Source organism: Monodon monoceros, unplaced genomic scaffold, assembly GCF_005190385.1.
Source record: "Monodon monoceros isolate NGI ecotype Baffin Bay Population unplaced genomic scaffold, NGI_Narwhal_1 Super_Scaffold_9, whole genome shotgun sequence".
In the NCBI taxonomy this organism is placed as follows: Eukaryota; Metazoa; Chordata; class Mammalia; order Artiodactyla; family Monodontidae; genus Monodon; species Monodon monoceros.
This window is the reverse complement of record NW_021703786.1, coordinates 23705392-23717884: the sequence shown is the minus strand read 5'-3', so window position 1 is coordinate 23717884 and position 12493 is coordinate 23705392. Positions and strand designations below refer to the sequence as shown.

General features: G+C 40.0%; 1 protein-coding gene across 1 annotated transcript; it reads left to right on the top strand.

Moving 5' to 3' along the window:
* The first annotated feature begins 1510 nt into the window (after nt 1-1510).
* KPNA2 (karyopherin subunit alpha 2) lies at nt 1511-11362 on the top strand. The gene is made up of 11 exons (XM_029210635.1): nt 1511-1625; nt 2965-3062; nt 3215-3352; nt 5175-5263; nt 6142-6410; nt 6674-6768; nt 6865-7128; nt 7320-7553; nt 7795-7977; nt 9456-9605; nt 11011-11362. The coding sequence occupies exons 2-11, from the start codon at nt 2988-2990 to the stop codon at nt 11101-11103; spliced, it is 1590 nt and encodes a 529-aa protein (XP_029066468.1). The 5' UTR covers nt 1511-1625; nt 2965-2987; the 3' UTR covers nt 11104-11362.
* Nucleotides 11363-12493: the final 1131 nt, after the last annotated feature.

Genomic DNA, 12493 nt, shown 5'->3' with positions numbered 1-12493 from the left:
GCTTAAACAACAAAGGAAATGTATTGGATAATGTAATTTCAAAGTCATATAAGCAGCTTTCTGAGGTAAGGCAGGCTGTTGATCCTGGTTTCTCTACAACTAATTCAGATTTCTAGGACTCACATCTCTCCGTTCAGAAGAACAGAGCCTGCTTTCCAACCTCTAATCATTAAACAAAAGGCACAGGCTTCCCAACTGGATGAATTTAGGTCACATGACTTCCCCAGAACCATTCACAGTAGCCAAGAGAATGCCTTGTAGTGACTGGTTTGGAGGTGAAATCCTTCCACATTTTTGCATTTAGGGAGATAGGATTGTGCTGATTGGTTAGGTGGGAGTAGAATCAACCTCCTATGACTCTCATAGCTGCTACACAATGAGTGAGGCTGGCAAAAGTGCCTGCGAGAAGGGATGAAGATAATTGTTTGAATTTATCTATAGTAAAAAATAAGCCAATACAGCTTTTCTTAAAAATACCCTTTTCAGAATACAGAAAAGTTGCAAAAAGACAACAAAGTGGCCCATAATCCTGAGGTTCTGATAACCATCACTGATGCTTTTTTAAAAAGTACAAGAAAATACAAACATTTTATTCAGAAATGTATAAAATATAGCATAGATCATTACTATAACAATTGACAAAATTTGAACACAGACTATAAATAAGTAATCGCATCAAAGTTCAGTTGTCTTGAATTTGATGATTGTGGTGTGGTTATATAATAGAATTCTTACAAGATATGAGCCGAAATATTTAGGGGTAAAGGGACATGATTTCTCAGACTTGCTCTCAAATGGTTCAAAAAGTAATATGTAAAAGCCGTGTGTATATATATTTACATAAAGAAATAGTAAATGTGGCAGATGTTAACATTTGGCAAATATGGATAAAGATTTGCAGCTCTACTGTATTTGAAATTATTAAAAATAAGACTGGAGAAACAGGCATAATAAACCTTTTGTTACCATATTTATGCCTTCTATGCAGTCTTTTGCATGACGCAAGTTAAACAACAACATCAACACCACCTAAAAAATGCAGCACATATCTGCCTTACCCCTCCCCTCCTTGATGGCCAGAAACCCCGGCCAAGTTCCTTCTGAGTCCTATCAGGGGAAAAATGCATAGCAATATATTTCTATATCAAGATTTTGAAAGAGAATTATTTTGGGAATCATTTGTGGTGCTTGTTTAAGGCAAACATCGAGGGAAACTACCATCCACCATACAGGCATAAACCCACAGCTAAAAGCCAACGCTCCAGCCATGGCTGACTGGGAACTGGCCCTTCGCGCTGCATGCCGGGATCTGGAGTCTTTCTCCTCCAAACTGCAAGGCGCTCTGGGATAGCCCGGCCTCTCCCTTTTCTCGCGATGCTATCCTCTCTTCTTCGGGGCCCTCTGACCCCCGCCCCAACGTGTTTTTCAAATCCACCAATGGGCGCATAGCGTAAGCTCGAACCAGCCAATCGGAATGCGGGGCCACCGGGAAATTTAAATCGCGCCGGCCGGCTGCTCGAGCCACACCGTCCTCTGGCTGACCGTGGGGGACGTCTTGAGCGCAGTCGATCCGCAGCCTGTGCGCCCCGCACCGCCTCCTGTGGAAGCTTGAGCCGGCTGTGTAGGTACGAACTGAGGCCGCAGCCCGGCCCGAGCGGCAACGGCTGGCCCGCAAGGCCGCGCTCGGATTGCAGGCGGCGGGAGGGGAGGCCCGGGGTAGGTGCCGGGCCTGGCTTTGGCCTCTCTGGTTAACGAGGCCTCGGGGGGCGTAGTTCGTTGGCGAGACGGGCGTTGCACGATGCTTGGCTGTAGGGCTCGAGGCCGGCCGAACAGCCGCGATCGTCTTTTGAGAGAGAATCAGAGTGAGGCCCGAAGAAGAAAGCCTCGGTAGGGGGCCCAGCGCCTCTGGCTCCTCCTCCTCCCGTTCCCGCTGCTGCTTCCCCGAAATGGGGTCGGGGGTGGGGGCGTGGGGCAGGGGAGGGGACTGGAGATGGAGGTGGCAGTTGCAAGTTCTGTCTCTTAACACGTAGGCCCAGGTTTGGCTGTGTCACAATTTCGTAAAAGAACAGAATGGAATTAAAGATAGCCACTTGTAAGGAGGACTTTTACTTTTGTGCTCTCTTGGAGAATGCTCTTAAGTAGCTGAGTTTGAGTGAAGCACAGCTGATATCAGCCTAATTTAGTGGATTCGCTCAGAATTTCTGGAAATGAAAATGTATGCGAGATGCTGAAGATGCAGAACTGCGTCGCAGGTGTTCAGGGTGGGTGGGCAGGAAATTTTATGAAAGACTCCACAATGTAATGATGAATCCGATTTTAAAAAAATTTTCAGACGTGGAGAATGTACCTGTTTTGGCCTTTTAAAGACAGTAGAGGCTCCAGAGGATCGGAATTTATGGCCCCTAGGACATAGATTTTAACTGTAACCTCACTTCCCCTACTTTGTCTTCAATTAACTGTTTATAGATCCAATATAGAGTTTAGAGGCACACTGTCCGGTGTGGTAGTCCCCAAACGCATGTGGCTAGTCTGAATTGAGTTATGCTGTAAGCTTAAAGTCCCTGCAAGATCTCGAAGAAAAAAGAATGTAAAATATCTCAGTAATTTTTTGATGTAACGTGTTGAAATGAGAAAATATATGTTGGGTTAAATAAAATATATTATTGAAGTTAATTTCATTTTGTTCCTTTTTGCTTCTTTAAAAATGTGGCTACTAGGAAACTTAAATTTATGCAGCCTGCATTATATTTCTGGTGGACAGTACTGCTCCAGGAAGTATCAGCCCTTCAGAGGGGAGGGGCCGAAGATCATTTGGCCAAAGCTGTTTAATAGTGTTGAAAAAGGAAGTTCTTCCTCTAATATAGAAATGTAGACTCAATATGTGTTTGATAATTCCATTAATGCTCATCTTATTGCACATCAAAATGATAAAAGGGAAATTTTTTTCTCTCCCTCATCTTACAGCTTTCTCCCTTTGTCTCATAACCATGTCCACCAATGAGAATGCTAATTCACCAGCTGCCCGCCTTAACAGATTCAAGAACAAGGGGAAAGACAGTACAGTGAGTACCTTCTGTTGCTTTCCTATGATATTTTTTAAACGGGAATATATTTGGAAAGGGGGTCAAAATTTTGAGTGAATTTGAAAAAGTGCCCTCACTTGGCAACAAAAACTGATTGTAATAGGTGAGATAATATGTTGTCTTTTCTCAAGGAAATGAGGCGGCGCCGAATAGAAGTTAATGTGGAGCTCAGGAAAGCTAAGAAGGATGACCAGATGCTGAAAAGGAGAAATGTCAGCTCTTTTCCAGATGATGCTGCTTCTCCACTGCAGGAAAACCGCAACAACCAGGTAAGGATATTTTAGCTTATGAATTACGGTAAACCCAGAAAAATCAATATGGGGCTTTTCTTAGAAATTTAAATAACATGCCTAGCTTTGTGGTTTTAACTATCAAATGTGAAGATCTGTTTTTGTGTGCTCCCCGGCAGTAATTCTGATGGGTTGTCTTTTTCTTGCCCACCCTCCGAAATCTACTGAAGCTGATTCTAAGGTTGTCTTTAGCTCTGATCTCCCTTCAAGTTTCCCTGCATTTCCAGTTGCCAGCTCATACCTTGACCTGGCCAGTTAACTGTTAATTGAAAGTTAATCATGTCCAGAACCATCTTATTTCTACCTCTTTCTTTCTCTTTCTCTTTCCCTTCCTTCCTTTCTTCTCTATTTTTTGTACTTGTCACCAGCTTTATTCAGGTCTTTTTCCTCAGTGCTGAAATACTTTCAGTAGTCTCCTAATTTTATCTTTCCCTTCATTCTGTGCCGCATACTACTTACCTAAAAATTTTCCTAAAATACTGCTTTAAACATCTTAGAAACTTTATGGTTTTAAATCCTTATTTTTTGAAGGTTTTTTGTAAATTAGACCCATCTTAGATTTTCAAATTTATGTATTTCATCTTTCAAAGATATTGGGCACTTTCCTACTTTTTTTCATGTTATGCTTTACTTAAGCGCTCTGTATTTTATCAGTTTTTTTTTAATTGAATTCCACCTATGCGCTATTTCTCGAGTTTTATACTCAAATCCCATCTTCTCCTTATAGCACTCTTTGGTTAGCCTAACAGGAAAAATGCTCCCTTCTCAGAATTCCTGTAGCACCCCATTCTGCACCAAAAAAGGAGAGTAAATTCTGTATAACACTATATACGTATAACACCATATATATATATATATATATATATATATATGGTGTTATACATATAGCCATTTATTATATGGTTGTTTGCTTGTCACATTTTCCTTGTTAAGTTGTAAGCCTATAGGGAGAAAGGGACACTGTCTTTTTGAGCTAACTGTAGCATTGGTTCTCAAAGCAATGCTACAATTAAATCAAACCTATGATCACAACCTATACATTTATATTTGCAACACTACTGTGGAAATGAATAGATAACAAACTTAGATATGAAAAATCCCAGCATATCTAAATACAAGTGATTTGGACTAAGGTAGGAATAACCTTCACAGTGCTCTAATTCATTTTTTTAAAGTTGTTCACAGCTACTTTATCTAGTGACTAAATGCTGGGATACTCCATTACTTGAGACTTTGTTTAATCATGACACGAAGTTTGAGAATTGTTCTACATATTAAAAATGAATATTTCATTAACAGGCAAATTTTAATGTAGGGCTAAACTCTTAGTAACTGATTATAAACTTAGGAATGTCTTCATGTTGGGATTTTATTGCTTGTATTTAATCCTTTTTTTAAAATAAATTTATTTTATTTACTTTATTTTTGGCTGCGTTGGGTCTTCGTTGCTACACACGGGCTTTTCTGTGGTTGCAGCAAACGGGCTACCCTTCATTAGTGGTGCTCGGACTTTTCACTGCAATGGCTTCTCTTGTTGTGGAGCACGGGCTCTAGGCGCGTGGGCTTCAGTAGTTGTGGCACACAGGCTCAGTAGTTGTGGCTCACGGGCTCTAGAGCACAGGCTCAGTAGTTGTGGTGCACAGGCTTAGTTGCTTCGCGGCATGTGGGATCTTCCCGGACCAGGGCTTGAACCCATGTCCCCTGCATTGGCAGGTGGATTCTTAACTGCTACGCCACCAGGGAAGTCCTGTATTTAATCTTAAAAATGATAATTTGCAAAATTAATTCCATTTTCTTGTAGGGCACTGTAAATTGGTCTGTTGATGACATTGTCAAAGGCATAAATAGCAACAATTTGGAAAGCCAGCTCCAAGCTACTCAAGCTGCTAGGTAAGCCTTGTCTGCTATAGCATGGGTAACCTAAGAAATCAGCCTTTTTAGATTTTTTGGTGGGAAAGTGATGAGCAGGTGGTGTGGGTAAAGTAAAGGTTAAGCCAGGCCTAGGCCTATTTTCATTAGAATCTTCCCTTAGGAGGATGTAAAATTTTCTGTAATTGCCTAAATTCCATCTACCTCTAGTGATAATCACTGTTAACCTTTTGGTGTACTTTTTAACAAAATTACAAAGTTTTTGTCGGAGTGGCATTTCAAGTCTGTCAGGGAAAGGAGGAATTATTCAGGAAGTGGGATTAGCTATCCCTAATAGCTAATGGGAAGGAGGTGCTATCCCATTTATTTAGAATGGTCCATCCATTTAGGAAATAAATATATGTAGACTCTTATCTCCCACCGTACACAAATATTTGTGATATCCATAATAGAAAGGATTAATAATTTCTGTAGATTGACAGTGTGGGGAAAAGCAAATCCAGTTGACAAATGATCATGGAAAAGATGTTTAGCTTCACTAGTGGTCAGAGAAATGCAAATTAAATTAACAATGAGAGTGCAATGCTATCAGATTGTCTAAGTTTTTAAAAAGTGATAAGATCTAAAGTAGATTTCTGCAGAGATGCAGAGAGAAGGTTCTACATTATTGGTAATATCTCAGTTTTGGAAAAAAAATCGTTTACGACGCAACTTACGGTAGCGCCATGCAGCCAGTCTGCTCAGCTCCTCTTAAATTCCAGGATGTCTCAGCATTTAGTGCTTTACTGTAAAAGGTTGTTTAAAGTTCTAAACTCTTGAGTTGCATTTTAAATTGTTTTTTATATGAACGTGTTTGATAATCACCTTCAATTTTTGTTTCTCTTTTTGCTTACCCTTAGGAAGCTGCTTTCCAGGGAAAAACAGCCCCCTATAGACAGCATAATCCGGGCTGGTTTGATTCCAAAATTTGTGTCCTTCTTGGGCAGAACTGATTGTAGTCCCATTCAGTTTGAATCTGCTTGGGCCCTCACTAACATTGCTTCCGGGACATCAGAACAGACAAAGGCTGTGGTAGATGGAGGTGCTATCCCAGCATTCATTTCTCTGTTGGCATCTCCCCACACTCACATCAGTGAACAAGCTGTATGGGCTCTAGGAAACATTGCAGGTACTTGGATTTAAGATTCTTTTGACTGAGTGTCTTCAGTCATACTGAGGTTAGTAGAAGTGCCTTGTCATAAGTAATAGTGACGTCTGTGTTGGGTTTTGAACTTACTTGCTTCCAGTGCATATAAGGGGTGGAAGTTGCATCTAATTTAAGGAATTTCTGAGAGTGTTTTCTTTGCTTCAAGGCACTGGTGCGCTCAGTCACTGAAATTGATGGTGCTAGACAAGTAGTTACGGTTAACTTTTGCCTTTTTTTTTTTAAAGGTGATGGCTCGGTTTTCCGAGACTTGGTTATCAAGTATGGTGCAGTTGACCCGCTGTTGGCACTTTTGGCAGTTCCTGATTTGTCATCTTTAGCGGTAAGTTACTTAACATACATCAAGTTATTCATTGATTCTAATTTTCCCACCTTCTCAAAAAACAGAGCACTTCATTGCATTTTTCTTTTCCCCTAGTGTGGTTACTTACGTAATCTTACCTGGACACTTTCAAATCTTTGTCGCAACAAGAATCCTGCACCCCCCTTAGATGCTGTTGAGCAAATTCTTCCTACTTTAGTTCGTCTCCTGCATCACGATGATCCAGAAGTTTTAGCTGATACCTGCTGGGCTATTTCCTACCTTACCGATGGTCCAAATGAACGGATTGAAATGGTTGTGAAAACTGGGGTTGTACCCCAACTTGTGAAGCTTTTAGGAGCTACTGAATTGCCAATTGTGGTAAGTTAACTTTCAGGTGAGAATATAAACTCTAAGGAGCATAATCAGTTGGTACTAATATTGACATATTGTCTATTTTAGGCCATATAATGAGCCTCTTACTTGTCAAAACTTTTAGGGTATAGAGATTTTGAGCAGTGCTGGAAAAGATAAAAGATAACCGCCAGCATCAACATTTTTTTCCTTTTCAGACTCCCGCGCTAAGAGCCATAGGGAATATTGTCACTGGGACAGATGAACAGACTCAGGTTGTAATAGATGCAGGAGCACTTGCCATCTTTCCCAGCCTGCTTACAAACTCCAAAACTAATATTCAGAAGGAAGCTACATGGACAATGTCAAACATCACGGCTGGCCGCCAGGACCAGATACAGCAAGTTGTAAATCACGGATTAGTTCCATTCCTTGTTGGCGTTCTCTCTAAGGTAATGAAGTCTTAGGACTTAATAAGGGATTGTTAGTGTTTATGGACAGGCACTTGGTAGATTCTTAATGTACTAATGTTAAGTTCTACTTAACTGCCTTTGCTAAATAATAGTCATTTCTTTTACTTGAGCTTGGATAGAACCAGTTGGTAGTTTTAGTCACCGTTTTTCTAAAACAGTACTTTTGGAATCTTATTTTTATGACCATTCTGAAATAAACCTGTTTCCTTATGTTAATTAGGCCGACTTTAAGACACAAAAGGAAGCTGTATGGGCTGTGACCAACTACACAAGTGGCGGAACAGTTGAGCAGATTGTATACCTTGTTCATTGTGGCATAATAGAACCATTGATGAACCTCCTAACTGCAAAAGACACTAAAATTATTCTGGTTATTCTGGATGCCATCTCAAATATCTTTCAGGTAAGTCTTAAGAAGGTGGCATGTATTTGAATTTGGACTTGATAATTGGTTTGCTATGAAGGTGACGGGGGTGGGGGCAGCTGAGCTTACTCAGGGGGCCACAGAATCAGAAAGACATTTATGGGGGCCACACCCTTGATAAAAGGTGTGACAACGGATTGTAAGAGAGATAAAAGGAGATGACAGGTGAATGATGTCACCTGAATTGAGGTCAGGTACATATGTGGACACTATTCATACCTATTTATTTTGTCAAGAGTTTTTAATTCCCCAGTTTCATACTGAATTTTGGTGAAATTAAATTTGAATGACCTAGTTAATTATATTTTTCTTCTGGTTCTGTTTCTAATTGATCCAAGCATGCTAGCACAGGGCACTTGTCATAGTGTTTGGTGGTAGGTAGGTCTTACTCAACAACTTTAAACTTCAGATTATGGAAATTTGTACATATCAAAGTTGAGTTTAGAATAATGATCCCTAGTGTATCCATCACCTAGCATAAATAATTGTCAACATTTGGCCTCTTTTTCTACTCACCTTACCTAAAATTTTGTTTTTTTAAAATTAATTAATTTATTTTTGGCTGCATTGGGTCTTTGTTGCTGCATGCGGGCTTTCTCTAGTTGCGGCGAGTGGGGGCTACTCTTCGTTGCGGTGCGCGGGCTTCTCATTGCGGTGGCTTCTCTTGTTGTGGGGCACGGGCTCTAGGCACATGGGCTTCAGTAGTTGTGGCATGTGGGCTCAGTAGTTGTTGCTCACGGGCTTAGTTGCTCCGCAGCATGTGGGATCTTCCCGCAACAGAGATAGAACCCGTGTCCCCTGCATTGGCAGGCGGATTCTTAACCGCTGCGCCACCAGGGAAGCCCTAAAATTTTATTTTATTCCCTTGCTTACAGGGAAGCAAGTAAGTAATTTCATTTTTAAAAATTTATGTTTCTTCTAAAAGTTGAGAACTTTAAAACATATTTAGCCACAATATCATTCTTACACCTAATAGGTTCTTGATATCATCAAATAATCTAGTCCAGGGAATTTGTTTTTACATACCGTAGGCCCTCTTTACTCTTGGACAATGGTTCTCTTCCTTGACTACATACATTTTGAGATTATCTGGGGTGCTTTTACACTAGTAATTTCCAATTCCCATCACAGACCAACTGAACCTGGATATACCGTCATTTTTAAAGTGCCGAGGTGATTTTGATGCACAGAAAAGATTGAGAACTATACTATGATCGTTGTAGCTGAAGGCTACAGAAGTAGTTGCTAAGAGCAAGTACAGGTCTGATTCCCTTGAATTTTTAAAAAATGTGAAATGTAGATAAAAATGGAGGTAGTTTTATCTATTAGGATTATGGAAGGAACCGTTGTGTTTATTTCTGTCTGATATATATTGATAGTCAAACATAGACATTGTTTTCTTCATTAAAACAGAACATTCAAAGTTTAAGCTACTAAACTTGGAAATTTTTTTTTAGGCTGCTGAGAAACTAGGTGAAACTGAGAAACTTAGTATAATGATTGAAGAATGTGGAGGTTTGGACAAAATTGAAGCTCTACAAAACCATGAAAATGAGTCTGTGTACAAAGCTTCATTAAACTTGATTGAGAAGTATTTCTCTGTGGAGGTGAGTAACCTGGTAATGTTAATAAGTGCTGGGAAAATACACACTTAGGATTAAGCCTGTAAGATTTTTTTTTCCTCATACTTTTTTAATGAGCCCTGATAAATACAGTAAAATATTAGTGTAAGTAGGAGATGACATACATATTTGCTCCTTTAATGTTTGGCTTGATAATACCATCTTTGTAACTTGAGATATTAAAAAGTCACCAATTTACTTTCGAATGAAAAGCCTCACGAATCTTAGAATATCTTTTTGTTGTTGTTGTTTATTTATTTGGTTGTGCTGGGTCTTAGTTGCGGCATGCTTGTGGGCTCCAGTTCCCTGACCAGGGATCGAACCTGTGCCCCCTGCATTGGGATCGCGGAGTCTTAACCACTATGCTACCAGGGAAGTCCCATGAATCTTGGAATATCTTGAGACTAAGTATGTGTAGGAGTTGGAGAAGTAGGCCAACCCCACAGCCATCCTCTGGCCTAATCGGTTTTGCTCTTGCCTACTGAAAAGTGACAGGTTAAAAAAATCTCTATTTTTCTGTTAATTGTAGAAGCTTTCTTTAAAAATTTTTTTCTTTTAATATTATTTTTTATTGAAGTATTGTTGATTTACAATGTTGTGTTAATTATTGCTGTACAGCAAAGTGATTCAGTTATACCTATATATATATTCATTTTTGTATATATTCTTTTCCACTATGGTTTATCTTAGGATATTGACTATAGTTCTCTGTGCTGTACAGTAAGAACTTGTTTATCCATTCTATGTATAATAGCTTACATTTAACGCCAGCCTCTCACTCCATCCTTCCCCCATCCCCCTCCCTCTTGGCAACCGCCAGTCTGTTCTTGATGTCTGTGATTCTGTTTCACAGATAGGTTCCTTTGTGTTGTAGTTTAGATTCCACATGTAAGTAATATACAGTATTTGTCTTTCTGACTTATTTCACTTAGTATGATAATCTCTAGTTGTATCCATGTTGTAGTAGCATTTCTTAACCCATTCAGAACCTTCCCCTCTCAGGCAAGTTCAGTATCCCTCCCTCCACTATTTGAGATATTGAAGTGTGTTTCAGGATTAAAGGTGAAATACACAAATGAAGACTTTAAGAGTGAATACCTTATAGGCATTATGCTAAGTGAAATGAGTCAGACAGAGGAAGACAAATACCATAAGATCTCTCTTATATGTGGAATGTTAAAAAACACACACACACAAGCTCATAGATATGGAGAACAGATTGGTGGTTGCCAGAGGTGGGAGAAATGTGTAAACTTTTCTTTGTTTTTGTTTTTAGCCTAAATAAATTGAGATAAAAGAAGAAAAAAGTAAATATAGACTTCTAGGCAGCTACCTCTTAGAAATGTGCCATATTTATGGGATTATATTGTTTGTTTTTAAATACTTCCAGGAAGAGGAAGATCAAAATGTTGTGCCAGAAACTACCTCTGAAGGGTTTACATTCCAAGTTCAGGATGGCACTGCTGGGACCTTCAACTTTTAGATTGTACATCTGAGGCATAAAGTTGTTTGTTGTGTACTATGTTTGGTAGAAGTTTGTCTTACTGTTTCTCTACTAAGAACTCTTTACACGTGGTTTGTTATTGTAGCACTTTTTACAAAGAAACTATACTTGAACAGTTCCAAACTGTACATACTGTATGAAGCTTCTCCTCTCAATGGGTTTCTTATTTCTTTGTGGAATTTCATATCTTGCAGTGTCCTGTAAATAAAGATTAAATTCCACCCTTTTCTTTACTTCACCATGCCGATGTGTTACTTTCTAATTTAGAGCTCTTAAAGGCTGCAAATGAAGGGGAGCTGAATTGAACGGATGTGACTCTAACCAGGGGTGTAGTTTTGGTTGCAGACATCATTTAATGTAAGGTTTGTTATGTCATCAAGGATACAAGATTGATAACTTCCTGCCCACTTCTGAATTCTGGCTTTGCTCCAGGCTTCTTCCCCTCTTGGTTGGTGAAAATGGCCATTGGCACTTCCAGTCTTCACATCCATTTCACACCAGTCAGAAAAATTTTTTTCACAAGTTTTCACCAAAGAACAAATAAAATTTCGCAGAAGCCCTGAGCCAATGTCTTCTCAAGGCTTACTGGCCAGGGAGATGGGATAAAAATCTTAAATTTAATCATAAATTTCTCCTGGAGCTACAAGTGGAATTCATTCCTCTGAAATTTCAAGGCTAAAGTGGTTTCAAGGCTGCACCTTGGCATCAACAACTGGGAAAGTTTAATTGGTAAGGGGTGGGGTTGAAATAGTGTACTTAAGTTTTTAATTTAATCCCCAGGTGCTCCATCTGTGCAGCCTGGGTTGTGAAAGCCACTACTTGAAAGAGTTGCTATGCTGTTAGCAGAAAAGGAAGGGGTTGGGGGGTGGAGTGTTAGCTACAGTATCCCAGAAGTCTCAGGAAAACGAAATGCATCTTTAAAGTACAACTGTTAGTTTCTGCCTTTTTTTTTTTAATTTATTTTTGGCTGCTTTTTTGACTGGTGGAAAAGTGATGAGCAAAGCCTCCACTGCCTTTTTCCACCACAGAAGATAAAAGCTGGGACTTCCCTGGTGGCACAGTTTAAGAATCTGCCTGCCAATGCAGGGGACATGGCTTCGATCCCTGGTTGGGGAAGATCCCACATGCCGCGGAGCAACTAAGCCCGTGCACCACAACTACTGAGCCTGTGCTCTAGAGCCCGCGAGCCACAGCTACTGAAGTCCACGTGCCTAGAGTCCGTGCTCTGCAACAAGAGAAGCCACCGCAGTGAGAAGCCCATGCACTGCAACGAAGGGTAGCCCCTGCTCTCTGCAACTAGAGAAAGCCTGCGTGCAGCAATGAAGACCCAACGCAGCCAAAAATAAATATTTTATAAAAGCGGGGTGGA

Bases quoted from the DNA above. Each gene is read 5' to 3' on its own strand.
- KPNA2 (XM_029210635.1), top strand. From the start codon at position 2,988: ATGTCCACCAATGAGAATGCTAATTCACCAGCTGCCCGCCTTAACAGA. The intron at 3,353-5,174 runs GTAAGGATATTT...ATTTTCTTGTAG, and splicing joins AGGAAAACCGCAACAACCAG to GGCACTGTAAATTGGTCTGT. The intron at 6,769-6,864 runs GTAAGTTACTTA...CTTTTCCCCTAG, and splicing joins CTGATTTGTCATCTTTAGCG to TGTGGTTACTTACGTAATCT.